At 43.9% G+C, this 14,330-nt stretch overlaps 1 protein-coding gene across 1 annotated transcript in view; it reads left to right on the top strand.

Annotated features, from left to right (window-relative positions):
- LOC111956491 (rho-associated protein kinase 1-like) overlaps positions 1 to 14,330 on the top strand; it is an 88,400-nt gene that overhangs the window by 45,405 nt on the left and 28,665 nt on the right. The window contains 9 exon segments of the mRNA XM_023976943.2: positions 2,225 to 2,306; positions 4,361 to 4,461; positions 4,647 to 4,784; positions 4,973 to 5,094; positions 5,096 to 5,146; positions 6,115 to 6,220; positions 8,008 to 8,152; positions 9,019 to 9,157; positions 9,514 to 9,605. Coding sequence (XP_023832711.1) covers positions 2,225 to 2,306; positions 4,361 to 4,461; positions 4,647 to 4,784; positions 4,973 to 5,094; positions 5,096 to 5,146; positions 6,115 to 6,220; positions 8,008 to 8,152; positions 9,019 to 9,157; positions 9,514 to 9,605 — 976 coding nt within the window.

Here is a 14,330-nt window from a genome sequence, read left to right as displayed (position 1 = left end):
TCTGTTTGATCTGCCTTGCGGAGAGAATAGCTACACTGTTTGTATTTCGTCATGTTCTCCGGTTCATCCCTTGCCCATGTTAAAAGCAGTGGGTTCGCGTCTTTCAGTTCACGGCGAATGCTGCCAGTTCAATTCCACGGTTTCTGGTTTGGAATGTTTAATTCGTTTGTGTGCGGTACGACATCGTCAATGCACTTCCTAATGAACTCGCTCACCGAATTTCAGCATAATTCGTCCAATGTTGTTGTTGGACGCGAATGCGGAACATATTCCAATCCGCGTGATCGAAGCAGTCTTGCAAGACGTTGAATCAGATTGTCGGACAGCGCTGAACAGACCTGAGCGCGGGAGCTTGTTGTTTATGATTCTTTTGTAGCTGGAATCAACAAAGATGGCAGTCGTGGTCAGCTTTTCCGAAAGGAGGCGGCGGCGAGGCCTTATATGCGTCGCGGAAGTTAGCATTATAACATTCCAGGGTTTTACCAGCCGTCTGTATCAATCGATATGCCTGATGAATTTTAGGGGAGTTTTGCTCTTTAGATTAGGCCTTTAAAATCCCCAGCACGGATGGAATGCAGCCTCAGGGTGCATTGTGGTTTCCAGTTACAAAGAGTCAGATAAAGCGGTTCAGGACATTCGTGTGTTGCTTGGGGGGGAATATATACGCGTGTGATTATGATCGAAGAGAATCCCTTGGTAGTATGGAGGTGCGATCATTTGTTGGATGTGAGTTCTAGTAGTCTAGTGAACGATGACTTGAGTTCCTGGTGTTGTTGTTATGATTGACACTCCCCGGTCTTGTTATCTATATAAGGGCATCCCCCCGCCCCTCTTCTTACCAGAAAGATGTATGTTTGTGTTTCTGTCGGCGCGATGCGTGAAGAAACCAGCTGGCTGCACCGACTCCGTTAGCGTCTCTTGAGTTAGCCATGTTTCCGTGAAGCAGAGCACGTTGCAATCCCTGATGTCTCTCTGGAATGTTACCCGTGCTCGGATTTCATCAACCTTATTGTCAAGAGACTGGACATTGGCGAGTAGTATGCTAGGGAGTGGAGCGCGATGTGCCCGTCTCCGAAGCCTGACCAGGAGACCGCTATGTTTGCCCCTTTTTCGGCGTCGCATAGGGTCCCCGGCTGGGATCAGATCCATTGTATTGGGTGGAAGGCAAAACACTGGATCCGTTTCGGGAAAGTCATATTCCTGGTTATAACGATGGTGAGTTGACGTTAATCGTATATTCAGTAGTTCCTCCCGACTGTATGTAATGAAACCTAAGATTACCTGGGGTACCGATGTAAGAAATAACACATAAAAAAACAAAATACTGCATATTTTCCAAGGAACGCGAAGCGAGGCGGCCATCTCGGTCGGCGCCGGAAGTTACATCATTGTCTATAATTGTCTATGCCCTGCCAAGTTGAGTGTAAGTTAGGAACTCTGTCAACCAGACACGTTTGCATTGAAGAGCTCCCTGACCTGAGAAGTTCAGGAAATCATCACAKCCCACAGATGAAGGGCTTTATGGTTCTTCAGTTACTTCAGTTGCTGTTTTGAGGAGTTGCTGCTGGGTGTTGAATGAAGTCTTAATTCCTGTGTGATGCCCAATGCCTGTGGCTAAGCTGGCCATAGATAATTTGTTTCTTACGTACATCACCCTGGGGTCTTTTTTGAGATCTTGCTGTATGGTAACGAGCTGTTCCAAATGACTGAATAGGCTCTGTCCATCCTTTTGTTGAAGGCCAGATAGTCAGACGTTTGACGTCACACCATTGCTGTGATTGTGTGTAGTGTAACTCTAGCCCTATAATTTAATGTGACTTGGTGTCCAAAACTCCCTAAACATGGATTGTGAAACACAACCGTTTTAAACCTGTCATCAGATCTGCTATTAATTGATTTAACTAAATTATAACCATTTAAGCTACAAGTGGCACAGAAATAGGATAGTTTGTTTGTGATTAGCTGAAAACCTTGGCCACTGTTGCCTAAGCCAGTTTGAGGCTACTGCTTGCAAGGTTGCTTATTGTGACGGTTTGGCCTTTAGCTGGGTTATAGCCTATAACCTCCAGGTAACATGCTTTGCACCAGATATTAGTTCTACTGTAGGCTAGCTACATAGTGCTAGTAGTGAGCTGGTTAGAGTATTGTAGAGAATTTGCCCCAGTTGCGGTCTTAGGTTTTGAAGTCTATGCTTTCTATTAATGCTTCTCTTCGTTCTCTCTAGGATGGCTTGGACGCGTTGGTGTACGACCTTGACTTTCCAGCCCTGAGAAAAAACAAAAGCATCGACAACTTCTTGAATAGATGTAAGTAGCTAGCCCATACAAGGTTCCTCTCCCCCATATGTCCTCCTCCCTTTGTGCAGAATCTCTGTCACTTACATCATATGTGTAGGACACGCACACACGCACACAGACAGGAGAGAGTGGAGGCTGTTTTGGGGTCACCGCCTCGCCTCTATACATTCCTTGGCACTATTGTGTCTACAGCTCAGTCCACTCAGTGTCCTCAACAAAAGGGCTTTAATGAGTGGCTGGTGACCCACATGGTGTCCCCCTCAGACTGGGGGACCACCATGTCTATATGACTGGAACTTAGAGGTTGTGGCATTTTAACACAAGGACTGTCTGCAACTTTGGCATGTCATTAGTTTATGAATATGGTTATATATTGTATGTGCATGTGGCTACAATGGTAGTAAAGCATCTACCATAGATGAGGACAATTCTTCACAAACTGCTCCCCATATTGGAAATAAACAGTCAATACGAGCTACTGTAAAGCCTTGGGGCTACATCTATCACAGGCTATTTGTTCAGTTAGTCTTGCTGGGTACTTTCAGTGTTGGAGAGGCCTTGAAGGACATTATGGCAATGGGCTAGCTGTTTTGTGAAAGGGCTGGTTGCCAATGTCATCCCTTCAGGGGGTCTGTGCTCTTTGCACTGCTAGTGCTCTCCTCCTTGCAGACTACTAACCCATGACATGTAGTCTAATCATATTCTGTATGAGACCAGTAGCCAATATGCCTAGGCTACACTCAATCACATTAGCCAACATCTCTGCGGACAGCACAAACAAGTTATTTTATTTTCTCCCCCCATATTTTAGTCCAAGTGGGAAATGCTTGTAAAAAATTATCGCACTGTTTTTTATCACTTCTCAATCATGTACTTTTAGTTATGAAACCCTGAAACTGTAACTGCTGGAAACAACTCTGCATTCAAAATCGTCTCATTTTAATAGTTCTAGTCCTTGGCTTTATTTTTAGATCAATTGAACTCTGATGCACTGCACTCAGCCCCCCTTTTTTCCATGCATTCTTGTGCCAGTTGTGAACCATGCAAATAGAAAAACTACCACTCCTGTTCAGCTATGACCAAATTTGGCTGAATACTATCTTCCCTAGGGCAGGGAAGCCAGAGTTGTTACATCAGATTGGCTCTCAGTACTGTAACACACTCTGTAAAGCAGTCAGTGGAGAAATCCAATCAGCTCAAAGACAGAGGTTTCTTTCACTGCTTTGTCTGCCAGAAAAAACACAACCTGGGATGGTATGAATATCTCTCTCAARCGTATGCAACCCAAATGTAGAAAGCAATTCAAGGATCAATCAATCAATCAAATGTATTTATAAAGCATTAGCTGATGTCACAATGTGCTGTACAGAAACCCAGCCTAAAACCCCAAACAGCAAGCAAAGCACAGGTGGCTAGGAGAAACTCCCTAGAAAGGCCAGAACCTAGGAAGAAACCTAGAGGAACCAGGCTATGAGGGGTGGCCAGTCCTCTTCTGGCTGTGCAGGGTGGAGATTATAACAGAACATGGCCAAGATGTTCATAGATGACCAGCAGGGTCAAATAATAATAATCACAGTGGTTGTCGAGGGTGCAACAGATCAGCACCTCAGGAGTAAATGTCAGTTGGCTTTTCATAGCCGATCATTCAGAGTATCTCTACCGCTCCTGCTGTCTCTAGAGAGTTGAAAACAGCAGGTCTGGGACAGGTAGCACGTCCGGTGAACAGGTCAGGGTTCCATAGCCGCAGGCAAAACAGTTGAAACTGGAGCAGCAGCACGGCCAGGTGGACTGGGGACAGCAAGGAGTCATCATGCCAGGTAGTCCTGAGGCATGGCTCACTGGTCAAGGTTAACCGGTGTGTATGTAACATCCAAGTTCAATGGTACCTGTACTTCAGATATCTAGTGACGTTATTATTACAGATTTTCATCTGCGGTTTTATTTTTGTGTTATTTTTGTATTCTTTGCCTGATGCTGTGGACAAAGTCCATTCAGTAATTTACTAATATACCCTGTTCTAACAAGTTTCCTTGTAATGTCATCTCTCCACCTCTCTTCTTTAGATAAGGACACAATCAGTAAGATCCGGGACCTGCGGATGAAAGCAGAGGACTATGAGGTGGTCAAGGTTATCGGGAGAGGGGCGTTTGGAGAAGTGCAGTTGGTGAGGATCGCCATTATGGTTATGCTAATTTGTCCTTTCGTGAATCCCATAAACTTCTGTTTGTCTGCTTTCCCTTCTATATCTGTCTGCACTAGATGTATGAAGTATAACGTTATTATTATTTGGCTATAGGTTTGGCTTGACGCAAGCCATTCGCCCTAACTAGACTCTCTGCTCTCTCCCAGGTAAGACACAAAGCCACGATGAAGGTGTATGCCATGAAGCTGCTTAGCAAGTTTGAGATGATAAAGAGGTCAGACTCTGCTTTCTTCTGGGAGGAGAGGGACATCATGGCCTTTGCCAACAGCGCCCTGGTGGTGCAGGTATGGAACGCATAGTTCTTTAAAGTGACTCCTTAGTTTCGTCCTCACTTTGCTTACTAGGAATAATCTGTAAGGAAGCACAGTGATTGAGATTCTGGCAATTGTAATGCAATTTCTTTTTTTTTGCTTTCTTCTCCATACCTCCTAATGATGTTTGGTCGCTGAACCCCCCCCCCCCCCCCCCACAGCTGTTTTATGCGTTCCAGGACGACCGTTACCTCTACATGGTGATGGAGTACATGCCCGGCGGAGACCGTGTCAACTTGATGAGCAACTATGACGTCCCTGAGAAGTGGGCCCGCTTTTACACCCGAGGTGGTGCTGGCTCTGGACGGGATCCACGCCATGGGATTCATACACAGGTACTACTGTTGCTGTTACTGGTACTGGACTTCTTCACTTCTATTGTAAAGGTGGCTCTAGTGTCTCTACTTCCTCTTTTCTGTAGTGGCCGTTTTTCTCCACCCTTCTAAAGCTTCCTTGACAGGGACTTAAATCACTGTTTAATGTACTGTTGGTTTGAGAATGCTTTGCTTGTATAATATCATGTTTAGGTTCAAGAATTGCTGGTTTGTTATTTAAGCAATACGGGTTGCGGAGTGCCAACAGACCTTAGCCGTGGTATATTGGCCATGTACCAAACGCCCAGAGGTGCTTATTGCTATTGTAGAGCTGGTTACCAATGTAATTAGAGCAGTAAAAATAAATGCTTTGTCACATACCCGTGGTATACGGTCTGAATATACCACGGCTGTCAGCCAATCACCATTCAGGCTCGAACCACCCATTTAAAAAATTACTTTATACAATGGCATCGTTGAATACTCCATCTGATTGGCTTGAAGGGCATTCTAGGGCATGCATTATTTCATTATAATGCACGGTATATTTGCACGGTAGAATTCAATGGCTATAGTTAATTCTTACATGTTCTGTGTTTGAGCTGCTGTTCGAATTGAAAACATTATTGCCGTTGTTGAATTCAATTCCATAATGGCAGGGTGGACTGCTGGTTTGATTAGCTAAACTAGCAAGTCTGTTTGTTGTTTTGTTTACCAAGGCAACTACTGTCACACTTGTAAACTTGCTAGCTACTTCAGTGGATGTTGGACATCATTTCTAGTGGCAAATGAACAAATTTTCTCCGTCAAATGTGTTAAATTATCGCCATGGTATTAAAGGGATAATCACTTAGGGCTTTATGCGTACTCTGGAAACTAATGCAACTCCATTGATGGTCAGTTTCACTCTCTAGCGCGTCGTGGAAGACACCTCCCACGTCATTCATTATTATCCAGAGAACGCATAGCTCTTGTTGATTATCCTTAAGTGTCTTTTTATGTCCTTTCCGGGACGTGAAGCCTGATAACATGTTGCTAGATAAAGCGGGCCACTTGAAGTTGGCAGACTTTGGGACCTGTATGAAAATGAACAAGGTAGCTATCGCACTAGCCTTCCAACGCACCGTGACTGATAATGAGAAGTTAATTGACACTATCACCCTGTAGAGTAGACTGTTGTCTAAGAGTTTAAACTGTTTGCTGCTTCCAAATGCTCTATTTAATTAATCTTAGTGATGGTTTATCAATATTTCCAACTTTTAACACATTTACTTAGCATTCTTCCTCTTACAAACAGTGCCTTCAGAAAGTATTCATACCCCTTGACTTATTCCACATTTTTGTTTTAACAGCCTGAATAAAAAAWAAAAAAATTCTACACACAATGACCCATAATGACAGTGAAAACATGTTATTGAAAATGAAATGCGTCTATCTAATTTACATAAGTATTAACAGCCCTTTGTATGACACTCCAAATTGAGATCGAGTGTATCAAATTTCCTTTGATCATTCTTGATCACTACAAATTGTCCACTTGTTGCCTATTCAATTGTTTGGACATGATTTAGATAGACAGGTGTGTTTCTAAGGTCCCAGTTGACAGTGCATGTCAAAGCAAAATCAATACCATGATGTCCAATGAACTGTCCGTAGATCTGATTGCCTCATCACAATTCTTATATCTGGGGAAGGTTATAAAACAATTTCTAGAGTGTTGAAAGTTTCCAAGAGCACAGTGGTCTCCATCATTGGGGAAATTGAAAAAATTATGGAACTACCCAGACTGCCTAGAGCTGGCCATCCAACCAAACTGAGCAYCCAGGCAAGAATGACCTTGGTCAGGGTGGTGACCAAGAACCCATTGACCACTCTAACAGAACTACAGAGTTCCTTGGCTGAGATGGGAGAACCTGCCAGAAGGACAACAGTCTCTGCAGCACTTCACCAATCTGGGCTTTATGGGAGAGTGGCCAGGCGGAAGCTGCTCCTGAGAAAAAGGCATGTAAAAGACACTGAGGTCATAAGGAAAAATATTCTGTGGTCTGATGATACAAAAAATTTACTCTTTGGCTTGAATGGAAACCGCTTTGTCTGGGGAAAACCAGGCATACCTAATCACCCGTCTAACACCATCCCTACCGTGGAGCATGGTGGTGGCAGCCACTGGTTAGAATTGAGGGAACAATGAATGGCGCCAAGTACAGGCAAATCCMTGAGAACCTGCTTTAGGGTGCAATTGACCTTAGACTGGGTAGTAGATTTTTGTTCCAACAGGACAATGACATCAAGCATACAGCCAAGCAACGCTGTACTGGCTTAAGAAGAAGAATATGAAAGTCCTCGAGTTGCCCAGACTTAAATTTAATTTGAAAATCTTTGGAAAGACTTGAAGATTGCTGTTCCTGCCACACCCCATCGAACTAAACTGAGCTTGAGAAAATCTGCAAGGAAGAATGGGAGAGTATCTCCATCCAGATGTGCAAAGCTGATGCAGAGAGATACCCAAGATGACTCAAAGCTGTAATTGGCGCCAAATGTACTTCCTACAAAGTATTGACAAAGAGTTGTGAATAAATGAGATTTCTCAACAACAACAAAAAACATGTTTTCACTTTATCATTATGGGGTATTGTGTTTAGATGGGTGAGAGAAATCAATTTCATCCATTTTGAATTCTGGCAGTAATTACAACAAAATGTGGAATAAGTCAAGGGGTATGAATACTTTCTGAAGGCACTGTATCAGCACTTAGGCCTACAATTTGTTTTCTTGAACTATGAAAGCTTATGTATTTTAGAGCATATAAGCTTTGAACGATGCGACACAGCAGTGTTTTATAAATACAGTAGAATAGTAGTTTATGATTAATGCTCTTTCAGGATGGTATGGTCCGATGCGACACAGCAGTGGGAACGCCAGACTACATTTCGCCAGAGGTACTAAAATCCCAGGGAGGAGATGGATATTACGGCCGGGAGTGTGACTGGTGGTCCGTGGGAGTCTTCCTATATGAGATGCTTGTCGGTGAGTCGCAATAAGAGACCTTTTCTCATGCTGTTACGATCAGAAACAAACTGGTCGCACAATTTGAACCCCTATTGTAGTTCTGAAGCAGAGTATTCCCATTCATTTACAGGCAGCAAAAATACCATTGAGGATAGTCTTCTATTCCCTCTCTCTTATTTGACTCTGGTAGTACATAACGTCTTCCCCTTGTTTTGTCATATTGTGTAATCATCATGCCATGAATCCATACTATGCAAAGATGAAGTTGGAAAGAATACTATCTTGCTGCTCCTTTACTGCATATACAGTATCTTGTTTCACACATTGGCCACTTGTAGCAAATCGTGTTTACTTAATRTTTTTATCCCATCCCCCGTCCCCACAGGAGGCCTTTTGCCTCTTGGTAGGCCGTCATTGTAAATAAGAATGTGTTTTTAATTGACTTGCGTGGTTAAATAAAAAATAAAATAAAGACAAAAAAAAGTTTGAAAAATATTTTTAGTTGTTAGGATGGCAACAAATGAATTCTAAGTGGTTTTAATGGGCTTCCAACATTCTGATTGTTTTATACTCAACCGAACTAGGACAAAACTGACAGTTGTCCAATTTGTATAACTTTTAATTTAATTAACACTATCAGAATACCTTTTTATAGACGGTATTGTAAAAATCCATACTAGTATACCTTAATATATCCCCCAGCCCTACATTGCCACAACCTAAAGGAAGAGGCTAGGTATAGGGATAAAACTTTGTTCAAGTCTAAGGTAATAGTTAAGGGTTTACGTTTAGGTTAAGCAAACCCCCATTGAGAACCATTGAAAATATGTAGTCTTGGCTGGGTTCACTAGCTAACCTCACTGCCTGTGGTTGTGTGTCTATAGGTGACACACCGTTCTACGCTGACTCGTTGGTGGGGACGTACAGTAAGATCATGAACCACAAGAACGCACTAACCTTCCCTGAAGACAGCGACATCTCCAAGGACGCCAAGAACCTCATCTGTGCCTTCCTGACTGACAGGTGAGGATGATGATGACTTTATTTTTATCCGCGGTTAGAAAATAAAAACTGGTGGTGCGGAAAGCCCTGATTTTATACTGTTTGATCAGAGAAATCATTCATGTTTTTCCAATGATTTCCCTAGTTGACAAGTCTATGGAAAGGGACTAGTGTCATGAACTCATTGACTTGATTAGACTTTGTAATCAGTCAAACATCAAGCTGTGTTCTTCTCAAGAGCTATCAATCACGTCTAAAGCTTTCACTACGTTGTGTTCAGAGTTAGTTTCAAAGCCATAGACTCTGTATAACAATGGACATTATCAGTGGATTGCAGAATGACTTAACGGTACCTTGTTCTGATTCCCTGTTACTAGGGAGGTGCGACTGGGCCGTAACGGGGTGGATGAGATCAAGAGGCATCCTTTCTTCAAGAACGACCAGTGGACATGGGAGAACATCCGAGAGAGTGAGTTGTGTTCAGGTCAACCAGCAGCGCTTTCATGATTCCTATGTGTTTGTAACACCCCAGCCCCCTGCACTGCTCTGTTGTCAGACTGCTTTTAGTGATAATACATGTTTTCCCATTGACCTACTGCGGACAGTCTCAGGAAATTCCAGAATAAGATCCATTCAGTAACCCATGGCCACGCACTGAGTGATTGCAACGATTCCACTTTTAGTGGTGTTATCAGTTTGAAACCAATTTGAACCTGGATGGTTTATTTTGAGGGTGAGAACGGGAGGAAAGCAGTCCTGGGTCATGTCCAGTAGTTGCAAAGCTTTTTGCTGCGGTGTACCCTACTGAACAGCACCTTGGCGTGAGTGTTGATGAGGTCTCCGGTTGCAGCGGAGAGAGTAGAGGCGGGGGCAAAATGTAAATCCACTGCCTATAGCAGCTCTTTACTGGGTTTATATTAAATACGCTGAAGGGCTGCAGTCATCACTTTGGCCTGGCCACACCGCCCCTAGCCCTGCTCTGGCATGCCCTGCCATGCCACCAGCACCGGCTGTCCTAGCTGCTCCTTTAGATACTCCCCTAGCTGATTAGCTGGGAGACCTTGGAATGGAACCCTATTCCCTACACTTCATAGTGAAAAGGTGCAAAGTAGTACACCTCATAGGGAATAGGATGCCGTTTCTGAGGCATAAAAAGCCCTTGAATATCTACTGTCAACTCACTATATCAACTGTCGGACTGAATGCTTTGTGTTTATAGTTGATGCATTTTATATCTAAGTAGTCTAGATTGACAAGAGACAGTTTAAGAGGGGAGAGAAAGACTGACATATTTGACAGCAGAACTTTGCCATAAGCAGAGATGAGTTAGTGTGGGGCCAGGACTATAGGAGAAGGAGGGGGCTATATACACGGGGTACCGGTACAGTGTATGTGGGGGGGTACAGGTTAGAGGTAATTTGTACATGTAGGTAGGGGTGAAGTGACTATGCATAGATAATAAACAGCGAGTAGCAGCAGTGTACAAAACAAATGGGGGGGATCAATATAAATAGTCCGGTGGCCATTTGATTAATTGTTCAACAGTCTTATGGCTTGGGGGTAGAAGCTGTTAAGGAGCCTTTGTCTTGCTCACATTGAGGGAGAGGTTGTTTGTCCACATTGTCCACACACACCTGAACAGTCTTGAAGACTGCAAGGCAGCGCCTTTCCCCTTCAGGAGGCTGAAAAGATTTGGTATGGGCCGTCAGATCCTCAAAAAGTTTTACAACTGCACCATCGAGAGCATCTTGATTGGCTGGATCACCGCTTGGTATAGCAATTGTACCMCCCTTGACCTCAAAGCGCTACAAAGGGGGGTGCGTAGAGCCCAGTACCTCACTGGGGCCGAGCTTTATGCCATCCAGGACCTCTATATCAGGCGTAGTCAGAGGAAGGCCTGAAAAATTGCCTAAGATTCCAGCCACCCAAGCCATTCACTGTAACAAAGTATCGGCTCTAAGACAGCTGCTAGTCATTTAATGGTACCCAAACTATCTGCACTGACTCATGCACTGACCCTACGCATACTCACTAGACATTATATACACACTACACTCACACTACACTCACTCACACTACACTCACTCACACTACACTTACACTACACTTACACTACTCACACTACACTACACTTACTCACTCACACACACTACACTTACTCACTCACTCACACTACACTTACTCACTCAATCACACTACACTTACTCACTCAATCACACTACACTTACTCACACTGCACGTACACTAACTCACTCACACTGCACGTACACTTACTCACTCACACTACACTTACTCAGTCACTCACTCACACTACACTTACTCAGTCACTCACTCACACTACACTTACTCACTCACTCACACTTCACTCACACTACACTTACTCACTCACTCACTACTCACTCACACTACTCACTCACTCAACCTACTCACTCACTCTACACTTTCTCACTCACTCTACACTTTCTCACTCACTCTACACTTTCTCACTCACACTACACTTTCTCTCACACTACACTTCTCACACTACACTTTCTCTCACACTACACTTTCTCACTCACTACACTTTCTCTCTCACACTACACTTTCTCTCTCACACTACACTTAGTCACTCACTCACACTACACTTACTCCCTCACTCACACTACACTTACTCACACTACACTACACTTACTCACACTACACTTACTTACTCACACTACACTCACACTACACTCACTCACACTAGACTCACTCACACTACACTCACTCACTCACACTACACTCACTCACACTACACTCACTCACACTGCACGTACACTCACTCACTCACACTGCACGTACACTCACTCACTCACACTGCACGTACACTCACTCACACTACACTTACTCAGTCACACTACACTTACTCAGTCACACTACACTTACTCAGTCACACTACACTTACTCAGTCACACCACACTTACTCAGTCACACTACCGTCACTCACACTACACTTACTCACTCACACTACACTTACTCACTCACTTACACACTGCACGTACACTTACTCACTCACACTGCACGTAGGCTTACTCACTCACTCACACTACTCACTCACACTACACTCACTCACACTACACTCACTCACTCATACTGCACGTACACTTACTCACTCACACTGCACGTACACTTACTCACTCACACTGCACGTACTTACTCACTCACACTACTCACTCACACTACACTCACTCACACTACACTCACTCACACTACACTTACTCACTCACTTTCTCACTCACACTGCACGTACACTTTCTCACTCACACTGCACGTACACCTTCTCACTCACACTGCACGTACACCTTCTCACTCACTCACACTGCACGTACACCTTCTCACTCACTCACACTGCACGTACACCTTCTCACTCACTCAAGAGGGTAATTTGTACATGTAGGTAGGGGTGAAGTGACTATGCATAGATAATAAACAGCGAGTAGCAGCAGTGTACAAAACAAATGGGGGGGATCAATATAAATAGTCGGTGGCCATTTGATTAATTGTTCAACAGTTCTTATGGCTTGGGGTAGAAGCTGTTAAGGAGCCTTTGTCTTGCTCACATTGAGGGAGAGGTTGTTTGTCCACATTGTCCACACACACCTGAACAGTTTGAAGACTGCAAGGCAGCGCCTTTCCCTTCAGGAGGCTGAAAGATTTGGTATGGGCCGTCAGATCCTCAAAAAGTTTTCAACTGCACCATCGAGAGCATCTTGATTGGCTGGATCACGCTTGGTATAGCAATTGTACCGCCTTGACCTCAAAGCGCTACAAGGGGGTGCGTAGAGCCCAGTACCTCACTGGGGCCGAGCTTTATGCCATCCAGGACCTCTATATCAGGCGTAGTCAGAGGAAGGCCTGAAAAATTGCCTAAGATTCCAGCCACCCAAGCCATTCACTGTAACAAAGTATCGGCTCTAAGACAGCTGCTAGTCATTTAATGGTACCCAAACTATCTGCACTGACTCATGCACTGACCCTACGCATACTCACTAGACATTATATACACACTCACTCACACTACACTCACTCACACTACACTACCACACTACACTTACACTACACTTACACTATCAATACACTAACTTACTCACTCACACCACTACACTTACTCACTCACTCACACTACACTTACTCACTCATCACACTACACTTCTCACTCAATACACTAACTTACTCACACTGCACGTACACTAACTCACTCACACTGACGTACACTTACTCACTCACACTACACTTATCAGTCACTCACTCACACTACACTTACTCAGTCACTCCTCACACTACACTTATCACTCTCACATTTCACTCACACTACACTTACTCACTCACTCCTACTCACCTACACTACTCATCACTCATACTACTCACTCTACACTTTTCACTCACTACATTTCTCACTCATCTACACTTTCTCACTCACACTACACTTTTCTCACACTACACTTCTCACTACCTTTCTCTCACACTACACTTTCTCACTCACTACATTTTTCTCTCTCACACTACACTTTCTCTCTCACACTACACTTAGTCACTCACTCACACTACACTTACTCTCACTCACACTAACTATCACACTACACTACACTTACTCACACACTACACTTACTTACTCACACTACACTCACACTACACTCACTCACACTAGACTCCTCCACTACACTCACTCACTCACACACACTCACTCACACTACATCACTCACACTGCACGTACACTCACTCAACTCACTGCACGTACACTATCACTCACACTGCAGTACACTCACTCCACTACACTTACTCAGTCACACTACACTTACTCAGTCCACTACACTTACTCAGTCACACTACACTTACTCAGTCACACCACACTTACTCAGTCACACTACCGTCACTCACACTAACCTTACTCACTCACACTACACTTACTCACTCACTTACACACTGCACGTACACTTACTCACTCACACTGCACGTAGGTCTACTCATCACTACTCACTCACATACACTCACTCACACTACACTCTCACTCATATGCACGTACACTTACTCTATCACTGCACGTACACTTACTCACTCACCTGCACGTACTTACTCACTCACATACTCACACTCACACTACACTCACTCACACTACACTCACTCACACTACACTTACTCACTCACTTCTCACTCACACCTGGCACGTAAGCATTTT

Source organism: Salvelinus sp. IW2-2015, linkage group LG32, assembly GCF_002910315.2.
Source record: "Salvelinus sp. IW2-2015 linkage group LG32, ASM291031v2, whole genome shotgun sequence".
NCBI classification, from domain to species: domain Eukaryota; kingdom Metazoa; phylum Chordata; class Actinopteri; order Salmoniformes; family Salmonidae; genus Salvelinus; species Salvelinus sp. IW2-2015.
Note: the sequence above shows the minus strand (reverse complement) of the source record. Positions and strands in the feature narration are given on the sequence as shown.